Source organism: Lepus europaeus, chromosome 7 (assembly GCF_033115175.1).
Source record: "Lepus europaeus isolate LE1 chromosome 7, mLepTim1.pri, whole genome shotgun sequence".
NCBI lineage: Eukaryota > Metazoa > Chordata > Mammalia > Lagomorpha > Leporidae > Lepus > Lepus europaeus.
In genome coordinates, this window is record NC_084833.1 from 10239891 (window position 1) to 10255648 (window position 15758).

At 59.6% G+C, this 15758-nt stretch overlaps 1 protein-coding gene across 1 annotated transcript in view; it reads left to right on the forward strand.

Annotated features, from left to right (window-relative positions):
* The window catches only part of SYT7 (synaptotagmin 7), a 56198-nt gene extending 45467 nt beyond the window's left edge, over positions 1–10731 (forward strand). Inside the window, exons 9-13 of the mRNA XM_062197836.1 lie at positions 3129–3399; positions 6997–7166; positions 7552–7666; positions 8184–8383; positions 10627–10731. Of these exons, the coding sequence (XP_062053820.1) occupies positions 3129–3399; positions 6997–7166; positions 7552–7666; positions 8184–8383; positions 10627–10731 (861 nt within the window). The remainder of the gene's footprint in view (positions 1–3128; positions 3400–6996; positions 7167–7551; positions 7667–8183; positions 8384–10626) is intronic.
* Positions 10732–15758: the final 5027 nt, after the last annotated feature.

The following is a 15758-nucleotide window of genomic DNA, read 5'->3' on the forward strand; positions in this document are numbered from 1 at the left end:
GGGGCTGGCTTGGTGCTGTTAGGGGCTTACTTCTAGTAGGGGGGGCAGGGTCTCAGGCCGCGCCTCCCCTGGCATTGCCATGGGGGCGGTTGGGTGGTTAGAGCTCAGGTGTGTGGCATGGGAGGGCTGGGAGTGGGCAGGGAGTCGTTGCCCCTTCCACTGTGAGACCAGCATGGCCAGCCCAGGCCTCCCCCTGATGGGGAGCCAAGCGACCCACGCAGGCTGTGGCCCCCAAGGACTCGACCCAACCTGAGAAGGAAGGGGCAGGAGTCCTTTGCTGCATTGCCTCATGGCCTGCCTGGGCTGCAGAGCAGGACTATGGCAGGGACGCTGGCCCACTTCACCTTCAGGAACCCTACACGCAAGGCCTGGTGGTTGTCATTCTTTAGATGTGGAGGCTGAGGTTTGAAGGGAATGGGTGGGAGAAGCAGACTTGGGGCAGGGAGGCCTCCCTTCTCCGGGGGCCTGAGATACAGCCTGGCGGACAGTTTAGATCAGCCAAGGGGTGGGGACTGGAGGGTCCCGCTCCCTCCGTAAGAGCAGTGACCGAGGGCAAGGCCCCAGATGCAGGCCCTTCACTGAGAGTGAGGGGCAGGTGGAAGGGCACGCACGATGGCTGGGTGCCAGCTTGGGTTCGAGCTCCAGCTCACCTGCTGGCCTGAGGTCAGTGCCCCAGCCGCTGCTGCTCCAGACTGAAACTGGAACATGGTGGCACCTGCCTCACTAGGACACAGTCGGCGTAAAAGAGGGCAAAGCTGGCAGGACGGGGCCTGGGCACAGCAGGCCCAGCCAGTACGGGGCCGTGGCTATGATTAGTGTGATCCAGAGGCTGCTCACCTAGCACAGGTGAGTCTTGGCTGGTTTGGGAGGGGGTGGGATCTCACCATTGCCCTGGGGGTGTAGGCCTGCTCTGGTGGAAAGAGCCAGCCTTCTGGTCAGAGAGGGTCTGTAACTGCTGTGCCGGTCTCCTGGGCTGGAGGGTGGCGTCGGTCGCCTGGTGTGTTGTCAGGCCCCGGTAGGAAGGTGATGTGAGGATCTTCTGCCACGGGGGGTGTGCCCCATCTACTGCATCATTCCTGCCTGCTGTCGCGCTCAGCAGCTGGGCTTGCTCTCCAGCCTGGAGGGGTCTCCACTGCTCTTGGCTCTCATCCGAACTCTGGCGGGCCTTTTAGAGACAGGGATGCCCGGGTCACATGGACACCCTCCCCCTAACGTTGGATCTGTAGCAGGGTGGGGTCCGGGTCTGAGCCCAGGCAGCTGCACAATGGGCGCAGTTCTCAAGCTTCCCGGAATCCCAGACAGCAGCCAGGGGTTCAGACAATTGGCCAGGAGATTCCGCCCCCCGCCCCGAGCACCTCCTCATTCTGGTTGTCAGGATGGGAGCAGGATACCCCCAGACTCCGCTGTTCGGGCCGAGCCAAGTGCCTGGCCTGGGTGATGGGGAGGGGGCACAGTTGCAGCCCTTCCTCCCAGCATCCCCAGCCCTGGACGTGCAGTGCAGTCAGCTGAACCACATTTTATTTATTTATTTATTTTTAAAAATTTATTTAGGCCAGCGCCGTGGCTCAACAGGCTAATCCTCTGCCTTGCGGTGCAGGCACACTGGGTTCTAGTCCCGGTTGGGGCACCGGATTCTGTCCTGGTTGCCCCTCTTCCAGACCAGCCCTCTGCTGTGGCCCAGGAGTGCAGTGGAGGATGGCCCAAGTGCTTGGGCCCTGCACCCATGGGAGACCAGGAGAAGCACCTGGCTCCTGCCATCGGATCAGCGCGGTGCGCCAGCCGCAGCGCACCGGCCATGGCGGCTATTGGAGGGTGAACCAACGGCAAAAAGGAAGACCTTTCTCTCTTTCTCTCTCTCACTGTCCACTCTACCTGTCAAAAATAAAAAAAAAATAAAATAAAATAAAAAAAGATTTATTTAGGGGTCGGTGTTGTGGCATATTAGGCAAAGACGCCACCTGTGATGCCAGCATCCCTGTGCGTGCTGGTTCATGTCCCAACTGCTCCACTTCCAGTCCAGCTCCCTGCTAATGGCCATGGGAAGCAGAGGAGGATGGCTCATGTATTTGGGTCCCTGTCATCCACGTGGGAGACCCAGATGGAGCTCCTGGCTCCTGGCTTCAGCCTGGCTCAGCCTTGGCTGTTGCAGCTTCTCGGGGAGTGAACCAGGAAATGGAGGACCTCTCTCTCTGTAGTGCTGACTTTCAAATAAACAAATAAATCTTTTTTAAAAAATGCTTTAGTAATTTAGTTAGTTGAAAGGTAGAGTTACAAAGAGAGAGAGAGAGATTTTCCATCTGCTGGTTCACTCCTCAAATGGTTGCTATGTCAAGGCTGGGTCAGGCCAAAGCCGGGAACCTGGAACTCCATCCTGATCTCCCACAGGGATGGCAGGGGCCCAGGTATTTGAGCCATTATCTGCTGCTTCCCAGGTGGATTAGCAGGGAGTGGAGCAGCTGGGACTTGGTCTGGCCCTCACATGAGATGCCACCTCACAGTAGCTCACCAGCCCTGTGAGGCACCTTGTAGACAATGCTGATGCCCAGGCCCACCCCAGCCTGACCCAGCAGGGTACAGGGGCCGGGGAATCGGTATTTTGTAATCCCCACGGACTGCATCGTGCAAAGCAGTGCTGTTCCTGAGAGCTTGCCTTTCTCCTTTTGTAAAGGCATCATCTCAGCACCCCCAGAGTCCCTGGCTAGAGAAAGAGTGGCTCAGAGTCTTGAGATGTGAACAGTGCCCACCTCTGTTTTGTAACCCAGGCTTGGGGTGCAGTGTTTCACAGAGGACCCCACAGGGCTGCAGAAGGAGCCCTGGAGTGTGGCTGGCTGCTGCGATCTGGGAAAACAATGGAGCTTGGGAAAGGAGGCAGACCTGGAGAGGCTGGGGCCTGGGTGTCGTGTCCCAGCCCTGCCTCTCTCCCTGTTGGGCTCTGGTCAAGGCACCTGCCCTCCCGGGCTCAGCACTCTCCACCAGATGTGGTCGTGGGCCAGCCAGCAGTCCGTTGCAGCTACAGGCAGAGCAGCTGGACTGACCTCCTGCACTGGGCTGCTGGGGGTGGAGAGGGGAGGGGACAGAGTCCCTCCCCACCCCCCCCCCAATGCTGCTGGCCTCTCCCCGCCCCCCAGCTCTCCCCAGGCTCCGAGGAGGACGAGGCCCACGAGGGCTGCAGCCGAGAGAACCTGGGCCGGATCCAGTTCAGCGTCGGCTACAACTTCCAGGAATCCACGCTCACCGTGAAGATCATGAAAGCCCAGGAGCTGCCAGCCAAGGACTTCAGTGGCACCAGCGACCCCTTTGTCAAGATCTACCTGTTGCCAGACAAGAAGCACAAGCTGGAGACCAAGGTGAAACGGAAGAACCTGAACCCCCACTGGAACGAGACCTTCCTCTTTGAAGGTGAGCCTGGCGCCACCCTCGCCACCCACGGTCACCTCTTGCCTTCCACCGGACCCCCACCCAACCACACACCTGCAAACGCATTGCGGACATACCTGCGGGCACACAAATGCACAAGCACAACTGCATGTGTGCACGTAGACACTCACGTGTGCACTTGCACACTGCCACAGTAACAGGCTCCGTTATCCTGATGCATTTGGTGTCTAGCCGGGGTCGGGTCACAGGTGCCAAGTATCACAGCCAGAGGCTGTGAGGAAAGCTGGGTCTCAGCCCACGTACAAGGAAGGTAGGGAGGAAGGCAGCCGCAGGATTCGGAGACAGACTGTAGCCAGACAGCACAGACTATAGCCCAGGCTGCCTGGGTTTGAGCTTCCACTGTGCCACTTGGTAGCTGTGTGATCTTGGGCAAGTTCCTGAACCTATCTGTGCCTTGGTGTCTCCATTTGTCAAGTGTGAAATAGAGCTAGTAATGATGAGACTTCAGCAAAGGAGTAACTTGTGAGAGCGCTTGGAACAGTGCCTGACACCCAGAAAATGACTACTGCTGCCGGGCTGTGTACCAGCCGGGCTGGGAGCATTAGCCCTGAACAGCGTCCCCCCAATCCTAGAGGCCACTGGGAAGACGTCCTTCCTCTTACCTACAAGGCCTGTCTTTAACCCTTAGCTCTGAGGGTTCCAGGTAACCAGGAAGCTGGACCTGCAGTCAGGGCCCTTGGGTGCCAGGATCCCACTTGGAGAAGCCATACCCTCCCCCGGCAGCCTGCAAGCCCTACAATCCCAGCTGCCAAGTGTCTTGGATTTCTAGAACATTTTTTTTTAAAGATTTACATTTTTATTTGAAAAGCAGAGTTACAGAGAGACAGCAAGAAACAGAGAGAGAGCTTCCATCTGCTGGTTCACTCCCCAAATGCCCTCAACAGCCAGTGTAGCCAGGCTAAAGCCAGGAGCCTGGACTCCATCCGGGTCTCCCACATGGCTGGCAGGGGGTCAAGCACTTGAGTCATTGCCCACTGCTTTTCCCAGGCACATTAGCAGGGAGCTGGATCAGAAGTGAAGCAGCCAGGACTCCAGCCAACGCTCACATGGGATGCCGGTGTCACAGGCGGCGGCTTAACCCACTGCTCCACAACCCAGCCCTGGGTTTCTAGAACTGTCCGTGCACATGCTAGGGACTCCTCTGCATCTGGTGTTCCACCTGCCCACCACCCTAACCCAATCTGCAAAGGGCCAGACAGCTCGCCCACTCAGTGAATCGTTGAGGGTGAGCATCGGCTGTCCCTCGTGTCCAGGTCAGCGTGGGCACTCATTTAGAGAAGTGGCTGTCTGGAGGTTTATGCAGACAGCTAGCAGGGTCAAGTGCACGGGCAGAGCCCCGTGCCCCAGTCGCTTCCACAGGCATCTACCCAGCAGCAGCTATGGGCTTGGCACGCTCCTGAGTACTGAGAGTGCATAAAGAATGCTCGAGACGTGCCCTGTCTAATGGAAGCCGTAGCTCAGTGAGCTGCGCCCAGCTTGACTGCACCACGGGAGCCCAGTATGACCTCCCGTGGGGGTGCTGCAGAAACTTGCCCCCGAAGAGAGGCCCCTCAAGGTGCGTCCTGTGGGCAGGGCCAGTGTTGTAGCATAGTGGATTGAGCCGCTGCCTGCAGTACTGGCATCCCACGTGGGCACCAGTTCGAGGCCTGGCTGCCCAACTCTGGTCCAGCTCCCTTCTGGTGCGCTTGGGAGGGCAGCAGAGAATGGTCTGGGTGCTTGCGCCCCCTGCACCAGTGCGGGAGACCCAGATGGAGTTCTGGGCTCCCTGGCTTCAGCCTGCCCAGCTCCAGCCATTGCAGCCATTTAGGGAGTGGAACAGTGGATGGAGGCGTGTTCTCTCTCTCTCTCTCTCTCTCTGTGTGTGCGTGTGTGCGTGTGTGTGTGTATCTCCCTCTCTCTTGCTATAACTCTGCCTTTCAAATAAAATAAAATAAATCTTTTTTAAAAGGCGGGTTCTGATGGACAGGTAGGAGTTTGCTAGATAGCAGGGCTGACAGGTGCAGGGGCCTCCTGGAGCCTTAGGCTTTTCACCTGACGTCCCCGGGGACAATGAGATGAACACGACACAAGCCACTCTCAATATGAGGGACAGAACCCTGGACACACAAAGAGGATTTTGTCTTCCAGCTCACTGGCTCCTGTCAGAGGCTCTCTGAGCTCCCAGCCTCCCTGGCCTTCGCTCTGTCTCTAGAGCCAGGCTGAGCTATTAAGTGTCTTCTGTCTCCTTCAAACTCACACTCGTATCCCCTTGGGCCTCCGGGCTGCCTGGGCCCCCTTGCCTGGCCCTGAGCAGCCCCCCGCCCACCCAGGGCAGGTGACACCTGGCCTCAGAGCTTGCCCTGCCTCCAGGTCACCTTCTCCATCCACCGCCATTCCTCCCTCCCCGCCGCCGCTGCCTCCGAACTCAGCTGGCCCTGCCGCTCCGCCCGGCCCCTGTCCCGGCAGCTGCTCACCCCATGAGTTATTCCCTTGACAGATATTCATGCAGTGCCTACTGTGTGCCAGGAACAGCGCTGGACACCGCAGTCCGGCGGCTGATAACACAGAGGCCTTCCTGGAAATCCTCGTCTGGTGTGGGAAAGTCAGACATAATGAAGGAAACAGACAGATAAATCTCCATTACGGCTCGCAATTCGCGTTGCGCAAGAGAGGATGCTGGAGTGCGGAGCAAGGCATCTGACCTCCCTGGGCTGCTAGGAAAGAGAGCTGAGGCCTGAAGAATGAGAATCAGCCCGGAGCGGGCACGGCGGGGGCCGGCCCAGGCTGGGAAGGAGGCCCGGGCACCGAGTGGCGTGCAGCGGGAGGGCAGCCAAGTTGTGGACGGCCTCAAAGCCAAGGCGGCAGGGCTGGCTTTTCTTCTAAGTGCGTTGAAAGGCTAAAGCAGGAGAGCATCCCGATGCGCTTTCTATTTTTAAAAGATCACTCCGGCTGCTGTGTTGAGAATGGGCCGTAGGAGCCAGCGTGCGAGTAGGGGAGGGCAGGCCGGAGGCCCTCACAGCCGTCTGGGTGAGGGAGGTGGCAGTGGAGAGGGGGACAGCTGGCCAAGCTGGGAGGAGGAAGGCGGGGCCAGTGGACACGCGTCCGCTCGTATTCCTGTGCTTTTGCTGTCATCCTTGCTCCATGCTTCCCTGGTGTCCCCTGGCCCGCATCCCTCTGGGGCTTGTTCCTTGGCTGTGGCCGCCTCCTGCAGAGTCACTCACACGGACTTGTCTCAGGACAGTTGGCAGTGACGGCCCAGAGTGCAAGAGGCCAGTGTCCAGCCACTGACAGGGACACCTGATGGGTGCACAAGTCAGGGACGGTCCCAGCTCTGTGTTTCATGAGTCCTGGGACTCATCCAATCTTCAGTTTTCCCCATCTGTAAAATGGACAAGACACAGGCCCCTCGGAGAACTGCTGAGGGGATCCGTGGGACAGTGAGGGTTCCCAGCAGTGCTTGAGTAGGACTGACAGCAGTCAGCTACCTGCTGGCCTGGGCGGGGCAGCAGGGGAGGGTGTTAGGGCTGGCCGCCTGTGACCCACTGTCCTGCTCGTCACCTGTGCTTCTCTGCCCCCCAGGTTTTCCCTACGAGAAGGTGGTGCAGAGAGTCCTCTACCTCCAGGTCCTGGACTATGACCGCTTCAGCCGCAATGACCCCATTGGGGAGGTGTCCATCCCCCTCAACAAGGTGGACCTGACCCAGATGCAGACCTTCTGGAAGGATCTGAAGCCATGCAGCGATGGGAGCGTAAGGCCCTACCTGGGGTCACCGGCTGGAGGGGGCGGGGCGCTGGGCTGGCCGGTGTGCTCCCAGGCCCTCCTCTACTTTAGGGGAGTTGTGTGGGTGGGCGGGGCCTGGCGGAGCCCACTTCCTGCAGAGTCTGAGCACTGTGCTTGGCCCTTGGCGGGGCTTGCCTGTGCCCTGGAGGGGAGAGGGTGCACAGACCTGCCAGGTGAGGGGAGACAAGCCACAGGTCAGAAGTCCTAGTGGCATCTGGGCCAGCCCAAGAGCTCGTGAGCCATTCACTCCCCGCTGGTGCCCACATCCCACCTGTCATCCCTCCCGGGGAAGCAGCCCCACCCCCTTCCAAGTCCCTTTGGCCCTGCCTCACCCTGCCCATACTCCCTCCCAGGGGAGCCGAGGGGAGCTGCTCTTGTCTCTCTGCTACAACCCCTCTGCCAACTCCATCATCGTGAACATCATCAAAGCCCGGAACCTCAAAGCCATGGACATTGGGGGCACATCAGGTGCGGGGGCTCCTGGAGGCGGCATCTGGGCAGGCTGGGGGCAGGGTCTGGTGTTGCAGAACCCATGATGGGCGTGGACAGCAGGGACTGTGCAGTGGCCTTCGCCCTGGGCCCCCCTCATCCCTACCTCTGACCCCCACCCCTCTCTCCTGGAGAGCTGCGGGGCACCCCCAGGGTCACCATCGTCAGACTCTGTCCTCCCAGAGCCAGGAAGAAAGGGAACAGTGCATGGGGAGCCCTGGATTCCCGCCATGGCTCCAGCACTGCTAGGCTGTGACCTCGGGCAAGATCTGGCCTCTCCAGGATCAGGGTCCTTGTTAACGGGGGAGGGGGTTTGGGGAGGGGGCTGAGGTCCAGCAATTTATCCCCCAACTCTGGTTCTTGCTTGAGTCTTTCCTCCCGCTCTGGGGAAAGCACGCAGCCCCTCCTGCCTCAGCTTCCCCCTGGAAGGGGAAAGGAAATCTAGGCAGTCCCTCCCCTCACTCTCACCCTAAGCCTTCCCCTACCCCCACCACAGACCCCTACGTGAAGGTGTGGCTGATGTACAAAGACAAGCGGGTGGAGAAAAAGAAGACGGTGACCATGAAGAGGAACCTGAACCCCATCTTCAACGAGTCCTTCGCCTTCGACATCCCCACGGAGAAGCTCAGAGAGACCACCATCATCATTACCGTGATGGACAAGGACAAGCTCAGCCGCAATGACGTCATCGGCAAGGTAGGGCGGGGAGAGTGTCGAGCTCAGGCCTGGGTGACAGGGGAGATGGGGTCTCCCCTCTCCCGCCCGTCCCCGCTATGTGTCAGTCAGCTCAGGCACATCACCGGAAGGGAGTAGGACAGCAAAGGGACTGCAGAGGGTGAGCTGGCTGGGGCAGTGTCAAGAGCTGTGGTCAGGCTCCGTAGACCTGGCTTTGGTTCCTGCCTCATCGGCTGTGTGACCTTGAGCACGTACTGGCCTCTCTCAGCTCCTTGTGAGATGGAGCTACTGATGCCAACCCTGAACACTTCCCAGGGCAGTGAACAAACTGCCTGAGAAACGTGGAGGGTCTCCTTGTCGAAAGTGACCGCTTCTGATCGCACATTAACCTGCAAACCCACACCCGGTCCCGAGTTTCTCCAGGATGGGGCCGTGTGACATGTGTGCTTCCAGTTTTCCTACTTTGAAGTGTCTGTTCTCGTGCTTGTTTGGGGGCTGAGGTTGTCAGACGGCCTGGGTCTGGGTCTCAGCCCCACCTTTAACAGCTATGACCTCACTGACTCTCATTTCCTCCTCTCAGTCAGTCCTAGCCGCACAGCATGCTGGGAGGATTAAGTAAAAAGATAGCATGAGAGGCTCAGCCTAGTGCTTGGAGCATATATGTTAGCTACTATTATAATGAGTTCTTCTGAAGTATTCTTTCCAAGGTCCTGTTTGACCCGGAGCAGTGCAAGGAACAGTGGTCAAGGCAGGCAGTGGGGAGAGGTAGATGCCAGGGGCAAGTGAGGAGAGACCACAGGTCAGCATGTGACCCAGGAAGGGATGACCCGGGCACCCACAGGGAAGGGGCCAAAGCTTAAGCAGCCACATCTCTTTCGAGGTTCTTTTGAAGCTTAGCCTTTGGGAGTTGGGCATTTTCCCATCACAGTCATAGCCTCTTCTGTTAGCTGAACCAAGGTGAAGACAGGCTTGTCCTAGCTTCAGCCTGGGTGGTCTGGTAAGCCCAAGGATCTCTGAGCCATCTGACCCAGCCCCTTGAAACCTGGAATCCGCCCCTCCTGTCTTTCTGGCGTTGCTCAAGGCTGGGGCTGTCTTGCAGGCGGAAGGTGTGACTGTGAGGTGTCACACAGTGGCCCTCGGGCTCCATGACCAGCTTTGGAGGGATGGAGCCCACTGAGAGAGAGGCCTTGCCCCCATGCTGGGTGGGGCATGAGACAGACACGGTTGTCACTGTCTGTAAGGTGGGCACCACCACCCACCCATTTCCCAGAAGACAGCCTGAGGCCGAGAGAGGTCACCCCACTCACACGTGGCAGAGCTGGGGTTCGCTCCCACTTTCTATCTATATATCTATGCTTTTCATTGTGCAACAATTTTAGATTGGCAGAAAAGTAGCAAAGGTAACAGGGTTTGCGTATCGCTCTCGCCCAGGTGCCCCCGTCGTCTGCCTATGGAACCGGCAGGTGCCTGACTGTGAACTAAACTCCCGGCTTCATTTGTGCTTCCCCAGTGTCCATGAATGCCCTCTCTCTGTTCCAGGTCCAATCAGGGCTCACCTTGAACTAAGCTGTCCTGTCCCCCAGTCTCCCCTGGTCGGGGACACTTGGGTCTCTCCCCTCTCTCCACCATCTCTGGGCATCCTACAGAATGCCGCCCACTCTGTGCATCTCCCCCCGCCCCAGTGCCTGTACTCCTACCACCCTCTGGTCCCAGGGTAGCTGGAGGATCCCTGCACGCAGCCCCCTGAGGCAGGAAAGCTGCTTACACAGGGACCTGGCAGGGGCAGGCGGCAGGCGGGCAGTCCAGAGCCCCGAAGGCCTGGCTCCAAAGCCCTCTGCACCACTTACAAACTCTGGTTTTGCATCTGAAAAGTGGGGACGGTAACAGACCCACACCACAGTCGAAGGACTCGGGGATCTGTGTGGATGAGCCCCCTGCTCAGTGCCCGGCGTGCAGCAAGTGCCCACAATGGGCGGATCAGCTCTAGTTAAGCTGAGCTGGACAGTGCCCAGCAGGCAGGGCAGGGGAGGGCCTGGGAGCGAACTGCCTGCACCCCCACTGTGAAACGGGTGAGCAGGCTCCTGAGAGGTCTCAGGAACATAGGTGAGGCAGAGGGAAGGGAAGAGGGGGCCTCTGTGGGGTAGGCGCCACTAGGGGCAGAGGGGTCCAGGTGCTGGTGATCCCAGGTGTTGTGGTGTCGCCCCCTAGTGGGGGCAGGAGGCAACGCCCAGAGACCTTGCTAACGCCACCCTCTTTCTCCTCAGATCTACCTGTCCTGGAAGAGCGGGCCGGGGGAGGTGAAACACTGGAAGGACATGATCGCCCGTCCCCGCCAGCCCGTGGCCCAGTGGCACCAGCTGAAGGCCTGAGTGGGGCCGAGGGAGGCCCAGGGGGCTGAGGCCCGGGGCCCCATCGCGCCCTCACCATTTTATGCACAATGCCCGGCCTGGCCACCCCCCTGTCATGGGTGAGGGGAGGATCCTGAGGGCTCAGCCAAGGAGGGGCCCTGGGACTCAAAGGGGCCCCATTTCTAGGAAGTACTAGCCCCACCCCCACCGGTCCAGCTCGGGGGAGGGGCTCTGGGAGCCATTTTCCTGCTTTGCCCCTTTCCTCCCTGATTTGCGGATACCCAAGAAGTGGGGGGGCTCTCGGGAGCCACGCGGGCAGGTCCCTCCAGAGGCCCGCCAGGTGGGCATGGTCCCCCGTTTTCTTTAAGGCAGTGCCTGGAGTGGAGAGAGGTCCAGGAAACGGGCAGTCTCAGAGGCCGGCTGGGCCCTGAGCTCCGAGGGTAGTGTGTAGTGTGTTCCTGGGGCCTGGAGCCATGGCCCTGTGCACCTCTGTTGTGTCCACCGTGTGTGTGCGTGCGTGTGCGTGGGTGTGTGTGCGCGTGTGCATCTGTGCGCGTGGGGGCGGCTTGCTCCCTGACCCCTGGGGCCGGCAGCACTGTGGACGACGCGGAGAAGGCTGGAGGCTGGGAAAAGGCACGGCCACGGCGCCAGGGGCTGGGAGAGGAGGGACAGTGTGGGCTGGGCGGGGTGGGGCAGAGGGGCAGACCCTGGCACGGAGCTGAAAAGGGGGCTGCCTCCTGCGTCCCCCACCCCGCCCCCTCCAGGAACTCCTTCCCCAGCGATTTCATCTCTTAAACATCGGCTCAGACCTTTTAGGCACCTGCCGTGTGCCCAGCATTGCACCAGGACTCACCTAACCCCTTCCTTCTCAGGGGCCCCTAGCCCCTGCCAGCTTTTCCCCAAAATCTGCCCCAAAGACACCCCTGCCCCCCAGACCTCATCTCAACCCAGTGATTGACAACGCCCAAGCCTTTCAGCTTCCTGGCCCCACCCCCCCAACCCGTGCACACCCCCAGCCCTCCCTCCTGCTCCCCACACACCTGCGGCCCCGCCCGTCCCCTCTCTCCTGGCATTGTGTGGTCTCTGACCTTGTCCATCACTGTCTTCTCACTTTCTCCAGAACTGCTCCTCCTGCCCCTCCCACTCACCATGCCGGCAGAGGACGCAGGGAAAATTCCGATTCTCTGAGTTCTGAGATTGCCCTACATGAAAAAGCTGGTTGTGGTGTCTCCACCTCGGCTACTGCTGAGACCAGAACTGGCTACTCCCTGGAGACAGCAGATTTCAGGATGACTCCTGCTTAAGCCTCCCATCCCCGCGCTGGCCCTAGTGTTGACACAAGCCCCAGCTGGTGACAGCCTTGGAAGCAAGGGAGGCGGGGTGGGAGTGTCCAGGAGCCTGGACCGAGATTCCCAGAAGACGCCACCAGGTGGCGCCAGGACTCCGCAGTCTGTAGCCACTGTCTCTGGGTGGGGGTGACACCCCGAGGAAGGGAGGGAACTCTGGGCGGGGTCCCCACATCCAGAGCGTGTAGACAGCATGGACATTTGGGGAGTGGCTTCTTCCACTGGGCTTCCCTTTGACCTAAGCGTCCTGCTTCATGCAGGCCACCTTTTGTCCCTACCAAAATGGTCTTAAATGGAATCGCACCCCCACCCCCGCCCCTCCCCTGGGATCGGAAGGACTGTCCCCCTAGTAGAAGACTTGTGTAGAATGAAGAACGCTGATGTAAAGCAAACCGTCATCCACATTCCGTGTAAACCCCGTGTTTCTGTAGAGTAGTGCTGCTGACAGTGGGGTCTGCCCCGGAGGGCTGTGTGGGAACAGGAGAGGCTGTGCCATTCTCAGATCTGCCTCGGTTTCCGTGCCCCTGACCCTAGAGGCCCAGGCTGAACGAGCCCCACCCCTCGCCTGCTGGGGAGCCCTTGGGAACCCAACTGACTCCTACTGAGCACCGGGGCCACAGCACCCAGACCCCACCCATGGAGCTCTTAGCCAATCATTCGCAAAAAGCAGCCCCCGGTGGGGTCTGTTCTCAAGCAGGCCTCCTCATGAACTCCAGGAGGGGGAAGGGCAGCAAGTGGTGGTCAGGGGTGGGGTGGGCCGACACGGGGAGGGGGCTGGGGGGGGGGGTAGAGGAGGCCCAGGGGAATGGGGGAACTTAAAAGAGGGAGGGCACCAGAGTCCAGCCACCAACCCAGGACCCTGGACGAGTCAGCCACACTCCCTGGGGCTGTTTCTCCATCTGTAAGACTTCGGTAATAATAGTTCACCTACCTCATAGGGAGGCTGTGAGACCACCACCACCTGACCTGGGGGTCAAGGCAGGGGAACCCCGAGGGTGCTACCAGGGAGCAAGGTGTTACTATGGCAGCCGAGATTGAGGCTTACCTGCCTTCCCCCCACTACAGAGTCTCCAGGGGTAGCCGACGCCAGCCAGGGCCCATCTGTCTCTTCCCAGAGTCCTAGCCCCTTTCCCAGCTTCACCGGCATCATTGTGGGCTCCCCAGTCTTAATTGCTACCTGTCTTGTGACCATCTCCCCCACATAACTGCTGTTACAAATTCCGCCTGCCCCTGGACCCCGACACCTGCCCATCGGCGCCAGAGGCCAGGGAAGGCACAACGGAAAACAGCCACAAAAAATCCAAGGGGTCTCCCAGTCCGGCTGGGACCCCAGGGGTTGGGACAGGTGGCCGCTGTTTGTATTGTGTCTGAGTCCTTGAGCGCAAGTGTTTTATACAAAATAAAATAAAAAACCCACTATCACAAAAAAAAAAAAAAAAAACTGGCAGCAAAGAGAAATGAAGAAAAAACTGAAGGGGGAAAAAGGAAAACAGAACAAGACCAATTTGCCACCACATGCACCCTCTAAGCCAGCAAGCTCTCCTCTTTGCAAAAATCCTATTTTTGTGGGAATGGGTCTTGCTTTTTGTGGCAAGGCCTGCTCTGATTAATAAAGGATCGTGAAAAAGTAGGGCCTTGGCTGTTTCCTGCATGGGTCCCAGCCCTCTCACCTCCCAGGGCAACAGGCAGGGGGCGAGGGGATGAGGAGTGAGGGGTTCAGCTCCCCTGGCTGATCTTGGCCCTTTCTGCGCTTCCGGCTCCTCCTCAGCTCTAGGACACGAACCACCAGCTGGCCAGGAAGCAAGGGGGCAGCTCCCTCTCCCAGGTCAGGCCTGAAGGTGCCCTGGGAGGGGCTTCCTTAAAGCCTAGCTCTACCCCTCGAGGTCACCCAGCCAGACCCCACCCCCTCTCAGTTTCCCAGGGACCCTCTCCACCCTCCAGGGCAGGTCAGACAAACCACAGGGGGACCCTCCACTCCCCTGCCCAGCCCCCATCACCACTGGGGCACTGTGGCTTCCGGGGGCTGTCTGCTCTGGGTCTGTTTGCTGGACCTGCGGCTTGAAAGCAGTTGCATTTTGAATATTCAAAAAGTCGATCTCCAAAGAGCCCGTGGCTAAGCTCTATCCTGAGGTCCTGGGGACTCCCTCCCTTCTCCAGCCTCTGGCTCTGGGCAAGTTGTTTCTGTCTTCCCACTGTTGGGTCCCTCCGTCCGCAGAAAAGCAATAACCCTCCTGAGCCCTCCTGTGGCCCCTCAGTCCCCACACAGGCAGGGGAGGTGAGGCTGGCAGCTCTCAGGGTACTCAGCAGGAAGGTGCTACATCTGCTTCAGCCCCAGGCACAGAGGAACACGCATCTCTGCTGTGGCCCGTCCACCTGCCGGCCCCGCCCCGCTCCAGAGTGAAGAGGCTGCCAGCCTCCTGCTCTGCAGTACCTGGGCTCCAGCTGCACTAAGTAGCCTCCTGCAACCCCCTCCCGCTGCGTGCTCACAGCTGCCTGCCCCGTCCCTTGCTCCCCCTTCCCCCTGAATTTCTTGCAACTGGGTTTAAATGCCCCCTTTGAAAGGTGGTTATTAATTTTGGCTTTGGGTCCCTCGTTCCAGAGACTGGAGGGAGCCCTGGGGGTCAGGTAAGTAGCCTCAGGGGTGCCCCTTGCCAGAGCTCTGTTTGAGCTTCCTGTAAACATCACCGTGCAGAACTCAGCCCGAACACAGAGACAGCAGCTCAGTGGCTGCACAGGGGCGGCCGCCCCTGCCCCTGGCTCAGAGCCTCTTCTAGGGACTTTTGCCTGTATCTTCTGCTTTCACTTCTCTGGGTCAGTGTGCATCCTTGCCTGCTCTCTGATAGTCACCCGCCCCTCCCTGTACCTGGCACCTCTCCCCTCTGGAATTTTCTTTCTCCTGCAAGTCCCTCCTGGATACCCACCACTTCCTGAAAGGCCTGCCTGGGTCACGTCCCGCCTCCCTCTCCCTCCCTCACAGGACAGCGTCCAAATGTGCTGTGCGCCCCAGCCTGTGGCTCCCCGACCATCTGTGTCCCCTGAAGACGCCCTGCTCCCTGTGTCTGTGTCTTGCGTGTATGTGTTTTGTCTCGTGTAGATTGTGAGCCCCTGGGCAGGAACCCCTGCCCGAATCCACGTCCTGTGTGGCACGGCTGGGTGTGCTAATAAATGCCCATCTTCAGAACGAGAGTGCCCGGGTGTCTTGGGGGAGCTTTGGGACAGATGGCTGTAAGGCCTTGTGGTGGCTTCGAGTGCAGGAAACTTTCTGGGTAGGGCCCCAGCTCCAAGTACCCTGCTCCCCGTGCCCCTCCTCAACTGCCCCCCTCCCCGGCTTCCAAGCCCCTGAGGGAGGTGGGACGGGCACAGAGATTAGCAGTAATGACGCTGGGAAGGGTGCTATCCAGCCTCCTTGCTGCCAGCCTGATCTACAGCTCTGCTGGCCCGGTGGTCTGCTGTCTGGTGGCTCCACCGGGAACAGCAAGCTCGCTTCTCAGCCACTCCCCTCGCACACCTCACTGCCAGCCCTTCTACCCAAGAGGAAACAGCACTGGGTTAGGAGCCCTCACACCCGCGGGCGGGCCAGTGTCTTACCCGAACCGCGCTTTTATCGGCAGTTCCCACAGCCTTCCTTCCACCACTGGCACCAACTCCCTTGGCCTCTGCCCCCGCCTGCCTGGCACACATGCAATCCTTCTGGGTCTTTCC